Source organism: Cervus elaphus, chromosome 31 (assembly GCF_910594005.1).
Source record: "Cervus elaphus chromosome 31, mCerEla1.1, whole genome shotgun sequence".
NCBI classification, from domain to species: Eukaryota; Metazoa; Chordata; class Mammalia; order Artiodactyla; family Cervidae; genus Cervus; species Cervus elaphus.
Window position 1 is genome coordinate 8,374,679 of NC_057845.1, and position 22,417 is coordinate 8,397,095.

Genomic DNA, 22,417 nt, shown 5'->3' on the forward strand with positions numbered 1-22,417 from the left:
TTCATTTATACAAGACACAGAAGGCCTGTGAGGTAAAACGATTATCCTAGAGAACAGAAATCCTGCTATGTGCAAGGAAACCAAAACTACAGGGCACTGAACTTGAGCAAAATAGGGCTTTCATGTTATGACCGAGGGCATCCCTGGTGGCTCACTGGCAAAGAATTGGCCTGCCAATGCAATGCAGGAGGTTCGATCCCTGGGTCAGGAAGATCCCCTGGAGAAGGAAATGGCAACCCACCCCAGTACTCTTGCCTGGGAAATCCCGTGAACAGAGGAGCCTGACTGGCTACAATCCGTGGGGTTGCAAAGAGTCAGACAGGACAGCGCATACATACAAGCCGGAACCACAAAAGCCTCTGACACTGGAAGATTTAACAGAGAAGAGCTCGAGCTCTTCCAAAGAATTTCTAATTAAAGTATGCAACTTTTACATCTTCTAAAGTTGTAGTATTACAGACAAGTTTTTATGGAAGATCTTATTCAGAAATTCAATTAATTCATAAGTTGCTACTGTGCAGCCACTCAGTCGTGTCTGACACTGCGACCCCATGGACTGCAGCGGGCCAGGCTTCCCTGTCTTTCACCGTCTCCCAGAGCTTGCTCAAACCCACGTCCATTGAGTCAGAGATGCCATCCAACCATCTCATCCTCTGTCGTCCCCTTCTCCCGCCTTCAATCCTTCCCAGTACTAAGTATAGTAAATGATGAGTACAACACTGCCCCTGACTCCAAGGAAGTCATAAGCTGGAGGGAAATATACACATCTGATTGTAATACAACTCTGTTGCAATACAGGCTAAAATTGTATATAAATATAATACTACTTAATCCAAGAGAAAAAGTATTCTAACTGAAGGGATTGGGGATGGTGTCAGAGAAAAGAAGACATTTGAACTGACCTTGACAGATTCTTTTGCTCTTTCACTAAGTATGTAATGAGTACTGCTTACTAGGTGTCAAGCCTTATCTTTGGTGATGGGGATGGAGCAAAATAGATATCCATCCCTGGCCTTGGGAGGCTTACACTCTAAACAAATTTGTAAATTATGAATATGCACAGAGTCTGTGTTGAAACATGAGTTTTACCCTTGGGGTAAAACATGGCTAGAGATGGGGATAAGAAGGAAACAGCCGGGACGAGAAGTAAATACTGTCTTAGAGAGGTGGGGGTTCATTCTCTAGGCAATTGAAAATATTGTTTCAAGGAAGTGCTCTAAAGAGGATTCTGAAACAGCCGTATACGAATGTTGCTGTTGTTTTTCAGCCGCTGAGTCCTGTCTGACTCTTTGTGACCCCATGGACTGTAGCATGTCAGGCTACCCTGTCCTTCACTGTCTCTTGGAGTTTGCTCAGATTCATGTCTGTTGAGTCGGTGATGCTAACCATTTCATCCTCTGCCGACCCCTTCTCCTTTTGCCTTCAATTTTTCCTAGCATCAGGGTCTTTTGCAATGAGTCAGCTGTTCTCATCAGGTGGCCAAAGTATTGGCGCTTCAGATTTAGCATCAGTCCTTCTAACGAATATTCAGGGTTGATTTCCTTTAGGATTGACTGACTTGTTCTCCTTGCTGTCCAAAGGACTCTGAAGAGTCTTCTCCAGCACCACTATTCAAAAGCATCAATACTTAGTCACTAAGCCTTCTTTATGGTCCAACTCTCCAATCCGTACATGACTGCTGGAAAAACCATAGCTTTGACTATAAGGATCTCTGTTGACAAAGTGATGTCTCTGCTTTTTAATACACTGTCTAGGCTTGTCATAGCTTTCCCTCCAACTGTTATAATGGCTGTTTTGTAGGAGCACTGGGAAATGCCTAGAAATCAGTGTAAATTCTTCTGGGTCTGGCAATACACAGGAGTCCCTGGACTGTCGGCAAAGTGCTGAAACTTCCAGGCTTAGTTCGGCTTCACATTAATGTATGAGCTTTGGACTGTGTGGCCATACCAGGAATCTAATCTCTCACCAGGATAGTATTCCACTGAGGCAACACTGACAACAATCAAACTGGTTTGGGGTCATGCTAGGGATTGATTCTAGATTCCAAAAAGAGGACCTGTGAGGTCAGTGTGACCCCAAGAACAATTATAGCAATCAGGATCTTTGGGGACAAATCTATTTTCTCAAGGAGAGCACAGACTTTGAAAAGACTCTGTAGATCTCTTTGCCTATAATACACCAAGTGTCTTCTCCCAGAGGCATCTGTATTATTTCTCAAATTTTCTTGGGATGTAAGAGTATAGGATTGAATCAATATATGCCAAACTGCGTGATAACAGATTTTGCTAGATCAATATTTTACTGAGAGACTTAAGTGTATGCTTTTTTTCAAATGTTGTTTATCTTCGATGACTAGTTCCATCTCCATCTTCTAAAAACTTCACTGGCTATACCATCCACACTTATTAATAATTTTTCCCAATTCCATAAAATTTTATCAGTCCCACTCATTTACTTTTCAATTTTATATAATACCTACTCCCTGTACATAGATAAATGATAGATAAATACATGATAGATAGATAGATACTGTGACTGTAACATTTTACAAACAAAATTTTTGACCATTTTGATAAATAGATTGACTGCTAGACAGACAGACAGATAGATAGGTAGATAAACAGACAGGTACCTTAATCATCAGACTGTGAAATCTGTCACTGAAATCAAGCTCAATAATTGTTTGGTGACTGGTAATTTTTGGTGAGATTATTCAACAAATACAGGCAGTATAGAGTCCACAGAGTTGACAAGCTTGGAGCCATGTTTCAGTAATTCTCAGAGTATAGTATGAGGACCTTCTTCATGATTGCAAAAGCAAGCGGAATGCTTAGTGAAAAAAAAAATTGCAAACCCCTGGCTCTCACGTCAACCAAGTATCCCAATGGTTTTGTGCTCGTTAGAATTTGACAGCCACTGCATTAGTGTAATTGATGATGTAGTAAAGAAGTTAGTTTTTCACTGACAAGCAGGGTAAAGGAAGGCTCTGACACAGAGCAAGGATCAACTGCAAAATGGTCTATGAGTGACCTTGCATCTGTGGGGAGAGTTGAGGAGTTTTTAACTAGGTCAAGATAAGAAAGGAACTGGAATTTTATTGAGCTTCCATCTGATGGTCCTGGTTAGAAGCTCTGAAGAATTGTCTCCTTTAATCTTTACAACAACTAGCCAAAGACAGTGTTAGTTTTTGCAAATGCATGTTGAAGAAGTTAAGTAATCTGCTCAGAGTGAAAGTGAAATTGCTAGTCGCTCAGTCTTGCCCTACTCTTTGCAACATACATAGTCACCCAGCTAATCCCACATCATTTGATCCCAAAGTCAAACCTTCCCTGCTGTACCACACTCAGACATCAAAACATGCTAACAATTAAAACGAACTATCACTCTGTTGAAGCACATCTTGTTTATAATGCTGGGCTTATGACTAAAATTTGTATATGAACAGTATATGAAGACCAGTGAAGTGCCTTTTAGCAGTATTTTTTAAATTTTTAAATGCAATATGGGATTTTTTTTTTTTTTAGCTAGGCTGCTAAAAGCATATTAATTTATGATTGTATTGAATCTTCCTGGTTTACTTGAAAACTTCTTTTCCACTTAGCTTTCTGGACCATAAATTGATTCTGTCACATGTTGCCATGTGGTTTCTAAAAGTCAAGGCATTATTGCTACCTCAGAATAAGAAAAAGAGGTATGATTGATGAAAAATAGGGAAGACAAAGATGCTGAAGAGAAGGGAAACAGAGAGGGTTGTCCAGGGAGAAAGTTTCAAGGAAGGAGACTCTGTGACTGGAGACAAAGGACTTTAAAACACATTCCACTGTCTTTTCAGTTTTAAGTCAGCAAAAGTCACCAACATTTTCAATAAAGAGTCAATGAACAGCCACACACAGGGAAATCCAAAATGGAAATCATAGGAAGTAGGACCATCCCGGGACCCATTTAACCCACTGCAAGCAAGTAGAATGAGGTTCTGAAGAGCAGTAGCGGGTAGTTATAGAGAGAAAGTTAGGAGCATTTTAACCAAACTAACATAAAACCAAGAGTTCAGACACTTTCTAGACATTCCCCTTGCCCTGAATATTAAGCACCATATGGCAGAAATCAGCACAACATTGCAAACATTTCAAAACTTTGGAAAAAAGTAAAATGAGAGCAAAGTAATTCTATGTGCAAATTCCTGGGTTGGGAAGATCTCCTGGAGGAGGACATGGCAACCCACTCCAGTATTCTTGTCTGAAGACTCCCCATGGACAGAGGAGCCTGGCAGGTTACAGTCCATGGGGTTACAAAGAGTCAGACACTGAGGGGCTAAGCACAGCCCAGCGCCAGGAGGGAGCTACACAGAAGAGGCTGATGGCTGGTTTATTTTGACTCAGGCTGTCATCAGCCTCCAGCTGTATGATACCAACTTGCAGGAGAGGCTGCTCTGCAGAGAGGAAGCACAGAAACTGAGAAATAGGATCCTAGAAGCTAGGGGAAAAGCTGGGCTTTTGTCTTTCTGATTAAACCTAGCAGATTAAAGTTGGGTCAGTTTGGGCAACCCAGGCTTCTAACATGCCACCGAGTTAGAGGGAAGTCAGAATTTTCATGCTGATTTAATACTTGCATTTATAATTCCTTTTTTAAAAATCTTTTTAATTTTCTTGGCTTGAGAATATCTTCTCCTTTGGACCCATGTGTGAGGATTTATAATGAGAGAGATTAGCCCACCCATCTTCATTTTCTTTCCCATGACCTTATCTGTAGGAATGAAGAATAGTGCTGGAGAAAGAATGCGATTCAGACATGGTTTTGAATCCCTCCAATGAATCTTACCAACTGTAGGATCTCTTTTCTCTTCATTAAAATGGGAACAATCCTATTTACCTTGACTGCCTCCTGTGAGAATCAAAGGAGGTAATACAAGTATATAGCTTAGCAATAGTCAATATGTAACTTTGTAAAGTTATCAACATGACTTTCATACAAATGTAAACATGTCCTGTGAAAACACTGATAGAACAATAATGATTGAAGTAAATTCCTTAATGATGGAACCAAAAGGCCAGTGAACCAGTGAAGCTGGTTCAAAGAGAAGTTAAAGAAAGACTGATTATTCAGCCCATCAAGAGAGGCTAACTGAAAAAAGAATGCTGGGTTAGAGTCAAAACTGATTACTGTCCTACAGAACAATAAAACCATAACCTTTGAGGTTATCTCTTGTACCAGACATAAGTTATTTGTATCTCTATTGGACAAAAAGTCTACAAGTTAACATATAATTTCATAGTCTTGACCCTGAACAATAAGAAATAGTAAAACAAACAAAAGAACGAACCCCTAGAGAATTAAATCATCATTGGGTGAGCCTATTAGACAATGACCCTGAATGACCTTAAAAGCACACCCAGTCATCCTTTTGTTTTATTTCCAAGTTTTAGATAATTTTCTCAACAGTCCCTCTTATATCATCAATAATCTCTAAAGATTATTTATGTTATGAAGAGTCCAGAGTCATTGTGTTTGGACCTAATTAATGTGCATGGGTGTAGTAAGAGCTTTTATTAACTACATGAGCTTCTTTGTGTATGACCAGCAAATTCAGAGCTTCTGTTTAGCAGCTACTAAGGTCAGAAAACTGACTTCTACATGGAAATTTCAAAAGGAATCTCTGATTGTATTTTCATAAGCCTCTCTTGTTTCAGAGGTGTTTCGGTGGCTCTTATTGGAATATTAATTTCCTCTTGCTTCTTAAACAAACCACCATAAACTTGGTGGTTTAAAACAATACAAGTTTATTCTCTTACAGCTCTGAGGTCAGAAGTCTGACACAAATCTCACTGGGCTACCATCAAAGTGTTGTCAGGGTGGGTTTCTTTGGAGACTCTTAAAATCAGTATCCTTGACTTTTCCAGCTTTGAGGGTGACGGGGTTCCTGTAATCTTTGGTTTGTGGACCCTTTCCCCCATCTTTAAAGCTGGCAGTGTAGCAGCTTTCAGTCTCTTTCTCTCTTCCCTCCTCCTTCTCTCTACCTGACGTCTCCTGGATCTCTCTTATAAAGACCTTTGTGAATACACTGGGCCCACCAGATAAAGCAATATGACCTCCTCATTTTAAGATCCCTAACTTAATAACATCCCTTTTGCTACCTTCTAGGCTCTAGGGATTAAAACATGGACACTTGGGACTTGGGAACCATTATTCACCCTACCAAGCACAGATGAAAAACTAAACGCAAGAAACTCATCTCCACAGTACCTACACATTTTGGTGAATTTCTTTGAATGGCCCAAACTCGGGTACATTTCCTGTCCTGCCAGTAAATGACCTTCTTCATGGGATTCTATAAACCATAGAACAAATAATAGGTGGGTTTATTAAAAGGACTAGATCTTGATTTTAAATATGAAGAGCAACACTTGTTTCTTATGTTGGGTTTGCTATACCTAATTAATTAAGATTTGTTCTCAGGTGTGGCAACCTTGGCAGGAACTTCCTTACAGAACCAGTTTGTCAAACTGTGTCCTGGTGAAAACAGAAGACAGATGTTTATTGATCTTATGCAAATAAACACATTACCATAAAAACTAGTGAGTTGACACTGAATTCTGAGGAGTAAGGGGAAATAAATTACCGTATAAAGAATGTGTCATTTATAGGTGATTACATTGAAGGTTAAAGATAAAGGATATCTCTTACTCCCTTAATAGAGCATTTAAAAACATATCAGCAATACTCAAAATCAAGTAATCTCAGTTAGATTTACCCCCACTATTCATTTAATTCTCCTTATGTCTTATATAGCCAGATGTTGTGTCAGCATTCTGCATTCATAAGGTCTTCTATTCCAGACTTAAGTCCTGGAAGTCCTCTGCTATATTCACAGTTGGTTAAATGATATCACTTTAAGCTCCAAAGCCAGTACCAATGACTGTTTCCTAAAGTACCAACAGGTAAGAGTATCGGGTGCCATTTTTCCATGAAGTTCTGACAGTGCTATTCTTTGAAAAAGATCCAGTTACCAGCCGATAGCTTCCAGCAAAGTCTTCGGACAAACATGAGAATAAGGCAGAAACCACTTGTTGATGATGAGAACAGATGAGCAGATGACATAGGAGGTAAATTATAAACTTTTATCCCTTCTTTTAAGAGCAGATTAAGTACTCCGAGACCAACTGTCATTTTAAAATAAAACTCTAACATTCATATAGCATTTGGCATAAAAGTGTCACAAAATTAAAATACGTCCCCTGGGAATTCCCTGGTGGTCCAAGGGTTAAGGTTTGGCACGTTGACTGCCAGGGCCCAGGTTCAATCCCTGCAGGGGGGAACTAAGATCCCTCATGTTGTGAGCTTAGCCAAAAAAATAATAAAATAAGTATCTTATTAATAAACTTTGTCAAAACTGAGCAAACTGCCAAACTTTTGACACATTTCTTTGTTTTTTTCCCCAGACTCATTATATGCAAGTATCATGCTTTAGTGCAAATAGGAGTTCCTTCAAACCTTCTATACCAGCCACACTGATATTTTTCTGTTCACTATACTTTCTCATAATTTGGTACATATTTTCTCTTTACCTTATAAACAAAAGGATACTCCATTACTTTATATATATAAGCAACGCCCTAGGGCCACATACATCTTTTAAACACCTTTTCAATATAGTAAATATAAACATATTCATTAGCATGACCCAAAGGTGTAGCTTTTTTATAACATAAAAATAACAATAAAGGTATATATGCATATATGTGCATACACACAAAATGGTGACTATATGTCTATATTATGTTATTAGAAACTATCTAGATTTCTAGAAATTATCATTAATTTGAGTTAACATTAGTTCAACGTCTTAAATTTAAGAGAGGAACTTGGAAATTTTGCTTAAAGTAATACATCACAAAGCATGCCAGGCTTATCTCCCTTCACTATCTGCCAGAGTTTGCTCAAACTCATGTCCATAGAGTCAGTGATGCTATTGAAGCAGCTCATCCTCTCTCAGCCCCTTCTCCTCCTGCCCTTAGTCTGTCCCAGCATCACCCTTTGCATCAGGTGGCCAGTATTAGAGCTTCAGCATCAGTCCTTCCAATGAATATTCAGGGTTGATTTCCTTTAGGATTGACTGGTTGGATCTCATTGCTGTCCAAGGGAGTCTCAAGAGTCTTCTCCAGTACCATAATACAAAAGCATCAATTATTTGGTGATTAGCCTTCTTTATGGTCCAACTCTCACATCTGTACACAACTACTGGAAAAACACACAAAGTGCTTGCCTATATTCTTAAAATACCCACTGACCCCTAGACCTAGTCATGGCCCAAATCAGGCGCTTCTGAGCCACAAAGAGCTCTCCTAACTATGCACCAGAAAGAGCGCTGCGGAGACAGCTCATGGTCTGCAACTAGATGTGGATCCACTGGTCTTTGCAGCCAGTTTTGGAAGAGAAATAGCTAAAGCTATGAGTTAGGCATGATATTTTCAGTCTGATATACTTGAGCAAAAATCAGAATCAAAACAGAATCAGGAGAAAAGAAACAGAAAGGGAAAAAAAGCATAAACAAAGAAAAGCACATTCTATCCAGTTCTCAAAAAAAAAATTATATGTCTTTCAATAGGAAACTATTTACTCCATATACAAAATGAGAAAATTGTGTCAGGGTGTGTCAGGGAATATTCTAGTTCTAGGAAAGGGGCTTTATGTTCTTTTACATGTTTAAGTCCCCTTTAGGAAAAAAGAATGAAATCATTTTAACTAAGTGAAGTTAAAAATTGACTCTTATAAGAGTTAAATGCTAGCCACTTTCTTCCTCAATACTAAAATTTTATTTTATTTGGACAGTGTATATCATCTTGAGAAAGAATATACAAATGAAAAAGCATTAATGAAAATGTTTGAAAATGAAATGAAAAACTTTCATTTTTCTTCTTTCATCTCTTGATTTTTGTCTCTTGGCCATCAAATAACGTATCTTATAAGAGGAAAGAAAGTCACAACATTTGACTCACTTGCTATCAGCAGTTGTTATCAAGAGGTCTAATGCAGAGTAGAAATTAAAGTGATTTCCTAAAATAGGGACAATAGTTTAAGTATTGTTTTCAGCTAAGTATACTATAATTGTCCTCTGTGCAAATGCTTCTACATAAGGCAAGCAAATTGTAATTATGACTAATATAATTATATATCATTATCTAAATTGCATATGCTTCAGGCTTGTCTCAGAAAATGGATTCCTCATGGATCTTATTCATCATAGCCATTGTCTGTTCACCCTGATCAATAATGCATTGGTGTTTCAGTAAATGCTTATCAACAATTAGTTTGAAAAACAACAAAAAAAGAATATATAAGAAATATTCATCTAGGGACGGGAAGCAGAAGCACATAGGTAATTTTGGCAGTTAGGGAAACTGGACTTTGAAGGTCAAAAGATATTTCAGTTCAGTAAAGGACTGGGCAGGGTGTCTTTATAGATATTGAGGCTGGAAAGGAAGCATTGTCAGAACATGAAAAGGGGACTTTTTACCACTTGGATGAGCAGGGAAGAGAAATGAGAAGTGGGAATTACTCTGCACCACTGATTGGAGCACAAAATTCAAGAATATAACCAGCAGCACAGAATCCAAACAAAAGGACACAATAGACACACTTAGTGGAAATAAAATTGGATTTCTGAACGGGGTTTTAAGACCTTGCTATGAACTATATGCTACATCAAGAGATAAATGCCACCAATTTCTGTACATTTTCAGAAAGCTCCATAAACTCTGGACAAGGTATCGAGTTGACTCACAGCATGACCCCCATGAAGGAAAAGTTGCCTCCAGGAAAAAGCTTTCTGAAAATCCTACAGAACTTAATGGAGATAACTACATCCTTCCAAACATATCAGGAGGAGGGTTAGAACTGCACGTTTTTAGAAGCATGAAGAAGGGGTTTGAAAACTGACTTAGTCCAAACCCTTAACACAGTAGAGATTTGCACTGAACCAAAGTCATAGACAAATTGCTCTCTACTCTCACACAGCTGCTATAACCCTAATGCAATAACTTATTTAGCAACTCTCAGTTAACCCATTAATCTATGAAGCCAGCCTTTGACTTGCAAAATATAGAGGAGTGACCTGCGTACAAAAAGTAGGATTGGGATTTGATGAGGTGAAAGGGGAAATTACAAAGTCAGGAGGTGTATCTAAGTACACACAAGAGGAGGCTCCCTACATACCTTCCATGTTGATGTTTTTGTCCTAATGCAGAGAATGAGATCACCTATATCTCAGAGAGTCTAACAACAGGCGCTAGAACTGACCATAAAAATATGCCATCACTTTTTTAAAGCAGGAGCTAATGTTTGGCATTATGGTCTCTCTTGGCGATGAACTCTGAAGACCAAGTTCTAGGATCAAAAAAAAAAAACATTTTTCTATATGGGTCATAGCACTTTAACTCACATCTAGTTTGGCCATATAAGCAGCTTAGATGAGAGGTGTAGGCTTTTCATGTCCACACATCATTTCCCGACATTGATTTGATTTATCTTCCAGCATTATCAAGTGATAAAGTGTACTTCTTCATGATATCCATTCGATCTGAATGATAGCCAGAAAATACATTTTGTGCGAATTGTGTTGGTTCTGGACAAGTTGATTCTACAGCATATTCTTTAGGTAAAACTTGAATAGCAACATTTTCTTCAAGAAACTCTATCTATCTTGCTGTAGAACTCCTTCTATTAATACCTGATGGTATTTGTGGTGTACAAGTTGTTGGGACAGGGAAATGAAGGACCTGTGCTGTCCCTGTGTTCATACATGGAAATGAGAGTACGTTTCCATACATTCTGTTCTTTGAGAACTACCTGTTAACCAGCCTTCTGCTCACAATCTTGAGTCATTCTCCTTCAGTTCTGCCAAAATGTCTTGCTGTAATGCACACGTGTAGGCTTGAAACACTCCAGTGATTCCCAAATGTCTGCGAAGCAAAGTCCAGGCCGTTGAGCGTGACTCGGGACACCTTTACGAATAGGCACCTACTCTCCTTCCCAGGCTCGTTTCTCATCAGTCCTTACCTCGCACGATGGATCCATGGCAGATACAACTTGTCTTGTGTTTCAGATTTTACTCAGGCTGTGAATCTTTGTTTGGTCAACTAACTTCTCAATGAAGTGCTTCCCGGGTGGTTCAGTTGGTAAAGAATCTGCCTGCGATGTGGGAGACCTGTGTTTGATCCTTGGATTGGGAAGACCCCATGGAGTAGGAAATGGCAACCCACTCCATATCCTTGCCTGGAGAATTCCATGGACAGAGGAGCCTGGTGGGCTACAGTCCTTAGGGTCGCAAAGAGTTGGACACGACTGAGCAACTTAGCCCAGCACACTTCTCATCCTTTGAGAGTTCAGGCCTGCTTTCCTTAAAATACGTTTCCCTGGCCCTTTTTTCTTGCAGTGGTTTAAGTGCAATCCATACTTCTTTCTTCAGTTACTATGTGCCAATTTTTTATCCTCACACGGGTGTTTCATTGAAATACATTAACGCACTTATTCCTACTAAACTGTAAACTACTAGATGTTCTCTTTCCTGATGCTTCTTGGCACCAAGAAGATGAGAACCAGGAACACCAATGGTGGAAGCCCCCTTCTCAACAGTCAGAAAGATTGTTTGTTCCTTGTTCTATTCAGGCCCTCAATGGATGTGATAATGCCCACTCACATTGGCGAGGGCGATATGCTCTGTTAATTCAAATGGAAACAGCCTCACAGATACACCTAGAGATGATATTTAACCAGATAACAATATACTATGACCTAATAAAGTTGACACACACAATTAAGCATAACTACAAATGTAAAGTCAAGGTTAGACTCATTTATAGGTGACATTAATTTATTATATACTTTATGTGTTGAGAGAAATTGCATAAATAGGAAATTATATTTCAGAACAACGAATTTGATGTTAATTTGTAAAATGAAGTGCAGAAGAGACCAGAAAAGACCACACCTGTGAGTACTGACATTAGCAGTAGTGAAAGCCAAATTCTAGAGTTTTGAAAGTGGGGAAGAAAAATAAGAGATGGCTGTAAAAATAATCTCCGTTAAAATGTTAAATGCTTTCAATGTGGTAAGAATTGTATTAAGTGCCATTTAAATCTCTCAGAAACCCGGTAAGGATAAACATGGAAGCCTGAGATAACCCAGATTTAGATTAAGTAACTTGCTCGAAGTCATACTTCAGAGATTTAAGACCAGCTCTGTGATAAACCCATACCCTTTCCACTGCATTGCTTCTGTCTCTTGGTCAAATGGGTAAATATATTCAACAAGCACACATGGCATGAAGTCTCTGGATATAGTATAGCTCTCAGGATCTTTTTCACATCTTACATATATCTAATGAATTTGGTAAAATTGGGAGAGGGAAAATAGCTAAGTGCATACAAAGGACTGAGTTCTCCTTTATCCTCATTTGTAAGTCAACTCAAATTAGGCAAGGTTATCAAGAATAACCTAGTGATTGAACTTCACAACCTCTGGGGCCACTATTTTTTATTTCATGAAACGACCTAAGATCTCCATTGTGAGTCCTCTGAAGAGCAGACTACTGTGTTTTATCTGTTTTATTTTATTTTATTTGGCTGCACTGTCCAAGAGATCACAAAAGACTCGGACACGACTTAGCGACTAATCACTGTGAAGTCTAAGATGAAGAGCCTAATGGTTTGATTTACATATCTAATGAGCTGATTATCACATAGCATCCATCTTTTTTATGTTTTTATGTTATTTAGTATTCTTTTTTCTCCACTCAAAGAACTCCCTTTAGCGTACCTTGTAAGGCAGGTCTAGTGGTAACCAACTTCCTCAGCTTTTGTTTGCTAAAAAAAAAAAAAAAACACCGTGGTCAATGGATTATATCCTTTTCTTGAAGAACAAAAAGGGGCATTACTTCACCTGGGCAGTCCCTTGAAAGGGATTTGGATTGACCTTGGAAAACCAAATATTGTGGCTTCCCAGACTTTGTTTAGTCCATGGGCAGATCTGTTTACAGTCAATCTTTCTATACTCCCCCATCTAGAGTGCGACTATTACAGATTTGACTGATGTGAAGATGTCAGAACTGACGAAATAAATGAGTGCTAATAAAATAGTGAAGTGCTCTGCTATCAAGTTACTGAACTAACACAATGGTTTATAACACCATGATGAAGCTGAATAATTGGATACTGTGATGAATCTGAGGTATTACAACTTTGATGGTGTTAAGGATTATAAGTGTTAAACAGTAACGCCATGTTCCTTTTGTCCATAGGCTCAGTGGGATGGCTTGACTGGGCGTATCACTTTCAATAAAACCGATGGCTTGAGGAAGGATTTTGATCTGGACATTATTAGTCTCAAAGAGGAAGGAACTGAAAAGGTAACCTCCTTGATGATAAATTTGAAAATTACAAAGGAACACCTCTCATGCATTTTACTTGCACAATAAGTAGGGGAATGATGAAGCTATTTTCCCAGCCTATTCATTTATGTCCAGTTTTCTAGCTCCCTCTCTCTGATCTGCAAACTGATGTTGATGTACTAGATTCTTAAATCACGTGTGTTATCAATATCAATGTTAATGGCTACATAGTGCTTGGCATATTTACAAGCATGATTCTGTTATTACATACATACAGCCCTAGGGGTGGGGAGCATTAGCCCCTTATCTCACAGGTTCTAAGAAATTGAGTTCAGACTTGGAAAATCAGAAGCTGTCAGTGATTTATCTTTGGAATGACACCCAAGGGTCAAAAGTGAGTTTTAATTGTACTCCATTTTGAGATGGGTGACAGAGGACAGAATGAAGTAGAATATAAAAGGTTTACTGAAGTAAACTAACTTTGCATCCTTAATTTTATGAGGAAATATGCTTTAACAATGTATTTTAATGTTGAGTTTGATTTTAGGATTATAGTTGTAATTTTCAACCTCTCAATGTTTCAAGTTACTATTTAGGGCAATGCAAATGTAAGTTATTTAATTGATTAATAATAATAATAGGGACTTCTCTGGTGGTCCAGTGGTTGACTCTGCACTCACAATGCAGGGACAAGGGTTCAGTCCCTGGTCAGGGAACTAAGATCCCACATGCCACACAGCATAGCCAAAAGATAAAATAATAATAATACAAATATTTTTAAAAATAATAATAGTAAAAGAATTTGCCTTCTCTTTATTACACCAACTTAGTATTCACAATATATAATGTGAATTCACTATATATTGGGATAGCTAACACTTATAGTGAAGACTTTAACTCTTAGAACCTTAGGGATAAAAGATCTTGAAACCCCCCAAACGCCTAAACTCTATAATCCAGTGTTGTTTTTCTTTTTTCTTTTTTTTTTTTCACTTTCATTGGTCAAAAAGTTATGCTTAATGTAAAAGAACATCTTTGGGAACAATGTTTTACTTTGGGGTTGATTTTTAAAATGAGATAAGGCTTCCATTTCTGTTTTGTTGCTTTTGTTAACCAAGACACATTTGAAAAAAAAAAAAAAAAAATGGAAGTCACTCAGTCATGCCCGACTCTTTGGGACCCCATGGACTGTAGCCCATCAGGCTCCTCCTTGCATGGAATTCTCCAGGCAAGAATACTGGAGCGGGTTGCTGTTTCCTCCTCCAGGGGATCTTCCCAACCTAGGGATTGAACCCAGGTCTCCTGCATTGTAGGCAGGCTCTTTACCATCTGAGCCACCAAGGCACATTTGCCCCACTGCCAAATAGCTTACTGAAAACAAACAAAGATGAATTAGGCTGAATGTAAAAGGTAGTCTTTAGTGTTGAAGTGCTTGAGGAAAGGAATGAGTCCACAACTTTGAGAGTCCATATTAGTCACGCAGGTTTCCCCTTTCAAAAATGCCCACTTTCTTCATCTCTTCTCTTCCTCTGTCTCCTTCTCTCTGTACGTGTCTCTGTCTCTTCCTCTCTCTGTCTCTGCCCCTCTCACTGTTTATCTCTGCCCCTCTCTCTCTCGCATTTCTTCACTCTGATTCCCTCTTTTGCTGGTTTAGCACACTCTGACCGAGCCCAAGGCACCCACCTAACTTCTGTAGTGGAATGTGGACATTGGGCTGCAGGGAACAAAAGGAAAGAAAATAATACTTGTTACAGACTAAAAGGCAATAACAGTTCTTTTTAAAAGAAAATGTCTGCTTCTCTGTACATGCTTTTCTCTCTCCCTCTCCACCGCACTGACAGTACCAAACTGCAGCAGGAAGAAAGTCTGTTAAGGAAACATCTTTTTGGCTCAGACTTGTGATGAAATAGATGGAGCTATTGTTATGCTCTCCCAGCTATGTATACACGGCAATATTATGCACATTCTAGTGGTGTTTTTCTAACAAAGGCAAAATCGAATTAGATGAAAGTGTTTTCTCAATTTGTTTCTTATCTCTTCATTGTTTGCAATAACTTTTCTTCCTCCAGGTCACTTGAGCTCAGTTCCTGAGAAGGCTGACTGAGCCTTAAGGCAGTGAGGGAAGCCATCCTATCGCTCTCATTTGGCAAGGGAGGAAACGCCCATCTTTTCGTGTCAGCCTCTTTCGGGGTCCACAAGGAAAACTGCTTTAAAAAAAAAAGCCTATTTTCTCACTTTCACTCAAGTTTCTAATGCCCAGAAGCACCTAATCAAAGAATAATAAGCACACTTTCTTCTCACTAAGGAATAATGTGTGTGTTGGTTGATTGACCTATCTGGTCATAAATGACTTTAACAGGAATGACGGAGACTTTAAGCTCTGCAGCATAGGTGTGCATATTCAAAAGAATTTTGCCTTTTTTTTTTTTTTTTTCGGCATGCAAAAGCAAAAGTGAATAGCAGGTTCCACCACCAAGGAGACGTAACTTCTGTAGGATTCAAGTACTTGAATCTGTAGGATTCAAAGACTTGGTCCCTGTCTTTACTGTACCTATTCTCAGGCTTTCTGTTGAATGAACATGCAAGATTCCAAACAATGGGTGGGGTATGTAACTGTGAGCACTCACGTGCCTTGATGCCTTTTGGCTTCCATGTTCCATTTTAATTAAGTGCTATTTTTATTTTTCCCCTCTGAAAACCAAGGCTGCTGGCGAAGTGTCTAAACACTTATATAAAGTGTGGAAGAAGGTTTGTACATGGACAAAACCTGCAGGAAATCTGGGAGTGGGGTGGGATTACCAAAGGAAAAGCCTGCATCCTTCCAGTTTTGTCAGACCAGTAGCTCTCTAATTGCAGTTTAGAGGCGAAATTCCACGTGAAGGGAAAACACGGGTGATTGAATATGTTGTCTCTCAACAACATTGCCTGGGAATTGAAACAGACCTGAGATGGATTAAATAATGATGGATTAGATATTTCCCTCTAGATTATTTTTGCTTCTCCTGAGTGGGATCAGTCCCTGTTAGGACTAAAAGCAGGTAGCTGCAACAGAAGCAGACACTGGTCCATTTATAGTCTTTCTTGACACTAAATATTTTTTCCCTAAAGGGAAAAAAAATACAATAGATTTGATCCATCAGACTAGTCAGATAGGCTAAGGCTCTGAGGGGCCAGGACATCTCCTTCAATGTCACCACCACAAAATATATGAACCATTTTCAGAAATTCCCTTTTATGATACACCATCTTCATTTTATGCAGAAAAACAAAACCTTGTCAGTGCATATTGTTTCATAATTTGCTTTAGAACCACAGTTTCCAGAGGACAAAAACATGAGAGATTTTGAAAAGGAAATGAGATTGTCTTGTAAATCATAACACCTACTATCTCACAGCTTATTGTACGGTATTATGTTGTCAATGAATGTGCACAGATTTATTACAGAAGCGAAAGTTAGACATTACCAACATTCTGATCAGGAAAATGTCCCAGCGATATGTAAACATGGTCTTTCATTCTCTCTCCCTCAAACCACTAAACTACCTGCTGATTGACATGTGGACTTTAAATTGCTCCAGGTTGTTCAACTTGAACAGTTTAGTCAGGTTCACTTTCAGCTTTTGAATTATGAGTTAAGTCACAGAAAGGGTAAACAGTTTCTCCCTGTAGTCAAAAGCCTTGTCTCCCTTTTGGAGCATACTCAGATGAGCTCCAAAATGTCTTGCTTTTAAGTTTAAATAAGCACAGGTTTAATAACCGTGTTTTAATTTTCGATGAATCGGGCTACCAAAGGCACAAGGAAGACAATCCCATCTCCTCTATGCTAATACATAGATGAACCTAACCGGTACCCAGAAAAAAGCTTATTACACTAATCCAGCTTGAGACTCCAGGCATTTTCTGCAATGTTGAATTAATTCAAACCAAATATCCTCGGGAATGAAATCCAAGCTCTGAAATTATTCTCAAGGGAGGGGAATGTCCTTTATTTGTCACTAAACTGCAATAATCACCCCCACTTCCCAAGGATGCACTTCGTGGCTTTCCGCCTTCCTCCATGCCTTTGTGCCTCTTCCTTCTGCTGACCCATTGTTGCCACGTTGCAAGCTGCATATACTGTGGTGTGCTGTTCTATGTTATGACTCCTCATCAACAATGTGCAGTAATCTGAGCGCTAGCACAAGAGACCTGTTGAGACCCAACCAACACATTGTCCTTTCCCTACAAGATTCCCCTCCACAGCAGGAGGATTCACCCCCTTTGCGTTCTGATTCCAAAAGCTCTTCTCTGCACTCTGACGTTTCTCGGTCGAGAACAGTCTGCCTGAAGTTCTTTCCAAGAGAGGGATATGGCAGTCTTTACAAAGCTCATCACTAAAATACATGTTTATAAAACTCATCATATGGGAAACAGAGTCACCTCTTTCCCCTAGATACTTATTTCACTCAGCACTTTTGGATTTTGAGTTTACATGAATCACATACCAGGTTTGAGAGATGGATCTTAGGCACTTTCTGAGCATCCCTTTGTCACATTACCTTTTTTAAAAAAGGCCTGCTTAATTGCATTTGAGTCCTCATTTTCAAATGCTTCCCTCTGTAGTCCTAGATGATAAATGACTGCTCCCTCATGCCAGTTTACAAAGGGAAAGAAGACAGGAACAGACTATTCAGCTTTTGAGTGTTCCTCCCCACAAGTAATTGATCCACCTTCCACTGCTTCTCACGGTAAATTACTGCTGACCACTTTGGCTGTACAGTTTGAAAACTGAGGTTCTGCTTCCTAGAGGCAATGCTCCAAGGCCAGAGGACAGGACTGAAAGGCTAAATGCTAAATATCCAGGCACCTGGTTAACGACCCCCACCAGTACTTCCTGCCTGAACAACAAACTCCCAGCAGGGGTGAATCATGGCAGCTTGCTTTTTCAGAAAGACACATTTGTTAACATGTTATTTTACTTCAGTTAAACAAAAGGTAAAGCCAATTGACAACTTTGGTTTAAAAGATGCACATACCCCTGTATGCAAACATACACACTCTACTTGTTTTGCTGATTAAAATGTTTGAAAATGCAAGGCTGAGATCATTCAAACCTCATATGTAAACTGTCCACCTCCCATGAATCGCTTGATCTTTACTGTTTCTTGATATTCTTTTAGTTTAGATTTGAGGACACTTCCATTACACCAATAGTAGGAAAAATTCTTCTTTTTCTTATTTTATGGAGGAAAGTCTACACTGGTACTTTGGGACTCATTAGGTTACAAATGCAGCAGCAATGATATTATACCTTCCACACTTTTTAGTGAGGCTGGTAAAAGAAGCAAGTCCAGATGTTAAACTGTGGGATATATTTGTCTACAATTTCAAGTTTGTATTTTAAAAGAGAGTGATGTTGCAAGGCCAACTAGCCCTACCATTTCAAATATTACTGTAAGTCTTTTAAACATTTGACTTTAATAGAAGTAAGAGTTACTGAGCACATACTTCACTACTTAACAAATTGGCTAAAATGCAGTTATTTTCTCCAGTTTTCAATATTTAATTAAAAATTAGGTTCCCCTCTCCCCAGTGCCTAAGTCAAGGTTTAATTAAAAACACAGCAAGGGCCCAATTGAAACACCGTCTTCGTAGAGTTAGAATTCAACTGTTTACAACCTAAAACATAGTTTTGGCTAAAAATTCATAGACTCCCTACTGTAGTTAGTCTGAGATTTCCTGGAAGCAAGGGTCCCTGCCCCCCAAAAGTGAGAAGACGGGTGGAGTTTAGAAGAGAGCGAAGAAAAAAAAAATTTTCCCTTTTTCTTGAGTTCAAAGCCAAAGAAAAGTAAAGGTTCTTCCACCAGCAGGCATGTGTTTCATGCATTCTAAGTGACGGATATTACACTTGATCCTGGAAAGACTGAGTGATTATTAAAGGTGTTATCCTACAGCTTAATCCTACTTCTAGTGCTCTCTCTACAGACAGGATCGAAATACTTTCAAACCCCAAAACTACCCCCAAACCCCATTTACCTAGACCTGTCTCCTTATTTCACTATCCAACTAGCCCTTATTAAGCATAGAAAGAAGATAGTGAAATTGAAATAGTTCACACCGATGAACAAATCTGTAATAGTCCTTGAAACTACCTCAAAGAATTTATATTTATAAAAAGAAAATTTGTTGGGCTAAATGAATTTTCAGCTGCTGCATTTGGGCAGTAAATTAAACTAAACAAACAGAAAAGGAAAGAAGCCTAACATTCCTACCCGTGAAATTTTATTTAATCATCAGAAGAGTTCTATTGTCTCCATTTTACTGGTAAGGAAATTAACTTCCCCAGGGTCATACTACTGGTAAATTGCAAAATTAGAATCTGGACAAGAGTCTGTCTGAAAAGTTCATACTCTGTCTAGCCAGCCAAGTGTCCTCCCAGTGGAAGAGTATATTTAGAGATCAAGCTTGGGTCTACCCTGTCCATCGCAGACTGCATCCAAGTATTGGTGTTCCTAAACTGTCCCTGTTTTTCATAGCTCCTTTATCAGCTTATAAATTTCAAGGAAAAAGGATTTCACTAATGATTCTAAGTTCTTTCATAACAGGGCAAGCTTAAAGAAATTACTGGAGCAATCATTTTGATGTCCTTTATTGTTAACATTCATGCAGCTCTTAACTTATACTAGTATTTTCACATGCATCTATTCATTTGATGTTCTCAACATCCCTATAAATTATTTTCTAGGTAGAGAACCAGAACTCAGAAAGGTTAGCATCTTGTCCAAGGTCACCCAGCAACCAGGTTTGCATTCCACCTCACTAGCCTGTCAGTAAATGCTTCCAGAAGACTTCAGACAAAGAACCAGTTCCCTAAGGCCCTGCTCCTAGATTGTCCCTAGAGGCAGAACAAATCAATCTACTTCTACAGACTCTAATAACCCAAGAATGAGGTGGCCACTGGAGGAAATTGGGGTTACCAGTTCTTAAAAGAACAATAGGCTTCACTGGCTGCCAATCACAATGGTTGGTTCTGTGACAGAAAGATCAATAAGCAACAGAAGTAATACCTTCACTAAAGGCATTCATGGTCAAGTGAACAAACAAGACAGATAAACCAATGATATGAACAGAAGAAGGTCCCTAACAGAGGTGCAATGGAGGTACGAAGAGGTTCTACCAGGGTCTACAAGAGACACCCTCACCCAGCACTAGTTCCTCAATGATGGGCCTAGAACTTGGTCTCCTGCCCATCCACACTTTTTGTTCCATTTTTCTTTCCCTTTTAGATGCCCAGCTTCTTGACTGTCCACCCTGCCTCCTCCGTCCCATTTCTCATAAATTTTAAAGGCATGGATGGTAGCACTTTGGCAACATAAGATCTGTCTCAGTCTAATGTGAGCTCCACCAGAGCAGAAGTCTTTGTCTCTCTAGCTCATTGCTGTGTGCTCCAATGCCTAGAAGAATCCCTGGTTTATAAGTTGGTGTTCAACAAAATACATATTGGAAGAAAATTTGATACTCATTTACTAATTCTTAATTTAGAAAAGAACATTGAACTTGATAAATTAAAAAGATCTCCCCCTACCTCCACCCCACACAGCACAAATTTTCTGTTCCACGTACGCAGTCGTCCTTCCATTGTTTCGCTCTCCCACATGTAGTAGCTTCCCCTGCAATGCCCTGCTGTCCTCTTCCCAGACTTTTGTGCCCATTCCTGGTGTAGAAGGGGCCTCTCTTTAGCATAAACGCCGTCACTGACAGTCAGCAGCCTCTGATGTGATGTGTTCTGTGTAGATTGGGATTTGGAACTCCAACAGTGGGCTTAACATGACGGATGGCAACAAAGACAGGTCCAATAATATCACCGACTCTCTTGCCAACCGAACGCTCATCGTCACCACCATTCTGGTAAGTTGAGTCTGTGGAATCCAGGGCATCTGATCAAAACGCCTACTCTAGACCTTGAAGGATTCCTCAGATATCTTTTTCGTGCCAACACCTCTGTCTGTAAATGTCTATTTTTAAGTGGGGCACTAAAAGCATATATTTACGTATATCTGTAGTGGACTGAATTACCCACTTCCAACCTTGTTCTGAAGCTCTCCAGTCTCCAGTCCATGCTTAGCTGTGTTCTGCTCCACTCCCTAGTCCTCCCCAGCTTGTTTCCCTTGCTCTCTGGCTGTGGGTGGTTTCAACCTGGGGGAGATTCTGGTAAGAGACCAGGGAGATGGATGGAGGAAGAGATGCAAGGAAATGTCTTCCCCTGCTTCCCAGTGGTATTGTCAGAACCTCTGTCCTTCACAGCCTCAGCTTCTCTCCTGTCACTGATCCTGCTTCCATACTCTGCCTGCACTGTGCTCTTGGACCACTCCTTCCTCCCTTCCTGCCTTAGCCCTAACCTTTTAATTATGTTGGTCACGGGTCTTCCTGGTTGGCACTAGTGGTAAAAAAAAAAACTCACCTGCCAATGCAGGAGACATAAGAGATTTGAGTTCGAGCCCTGAGTCAGGAAGATCCCCTAGAGGAGGGCATGTCAACCCACTCCAGTATTCTTGCCTGGGGAAGCCCATGGACAGAGGAGGCTGGCGGGCTACAGTCCATAGGGTCACAAAGAGTCAGACGCGACTGAAGCAATTTGGCACAGAGGGTCGACATCCCCCTATTACTTTTACCACCATCCCTGCTGGTTGCTTTTGAGGCAGGAGACAGATGGGCTCCAGGGTAGACATTTATAACCAGCTTCCTGTTTACGGGGCTTCTTCCCAGGTGGCAATAGTGGTAAAGAACCTGCCTTCCAGTGCAGGAGATGGAAGAGACTTGGGTTTGATCCCTGGGTCGGGAAGATCCCCTGGAGGAGGGCATGTCAACCCACTCTAGTATTCTTGCTGGGAGAATCCCATGGACAGAGGAGCCTGGTGGGCCACAGTCCACAGGGTCGCACAGAGTCGGACACGACTGAAGCGAGTTAGCACCCATGTGTGCACCCCTGCTTACATTTCATGGGGCAGGAAAGATGGGCTTCAGGCCTGACCCTTAAAACTGGCCTCCTGCTTGCA

General features: G+C 39.8%; 1 protein-coding gene across 8 annotated transcripts in view; it reads left to right on the forward strand.

The window, feature by feature from the left end:
- GRIK1 (glutamate ionotropic receptor kainate type subunit 1) overlaps nucleotides 1–22,417 on the forward strand; it is a 438,838-nt gene that overhangs the window by 357,508 nt on the left and 58,913 nt on the right. For 6 of the 8 annotated variants that reach the window (XM_043893053.1, XM_043893051.1, XM_043893056.1 and 3 more), the window contains 3 exons: nucleotides 13,292–13,399; nucleotides 16,085–16,129; nucleotides 21,156–21,269. In XM_043893053.1, coding sequence (XP_043748988.1) covers nucleotides 13,292–13,399; nucleotides 16,085–16,129; nucleotides 21,156–21,269 — 267 coding nt within the window. The remainder of the gene's footprint in view (nucleotides 1–13,291; nucleotides 13,400–16,084; nucleotides 16,130–21,155; nucleotides 21,270–22,417) is intronic. The other 2 variants (XM_043893054.1, XM_043893052.1) reach the window with 1 other exon arrangement.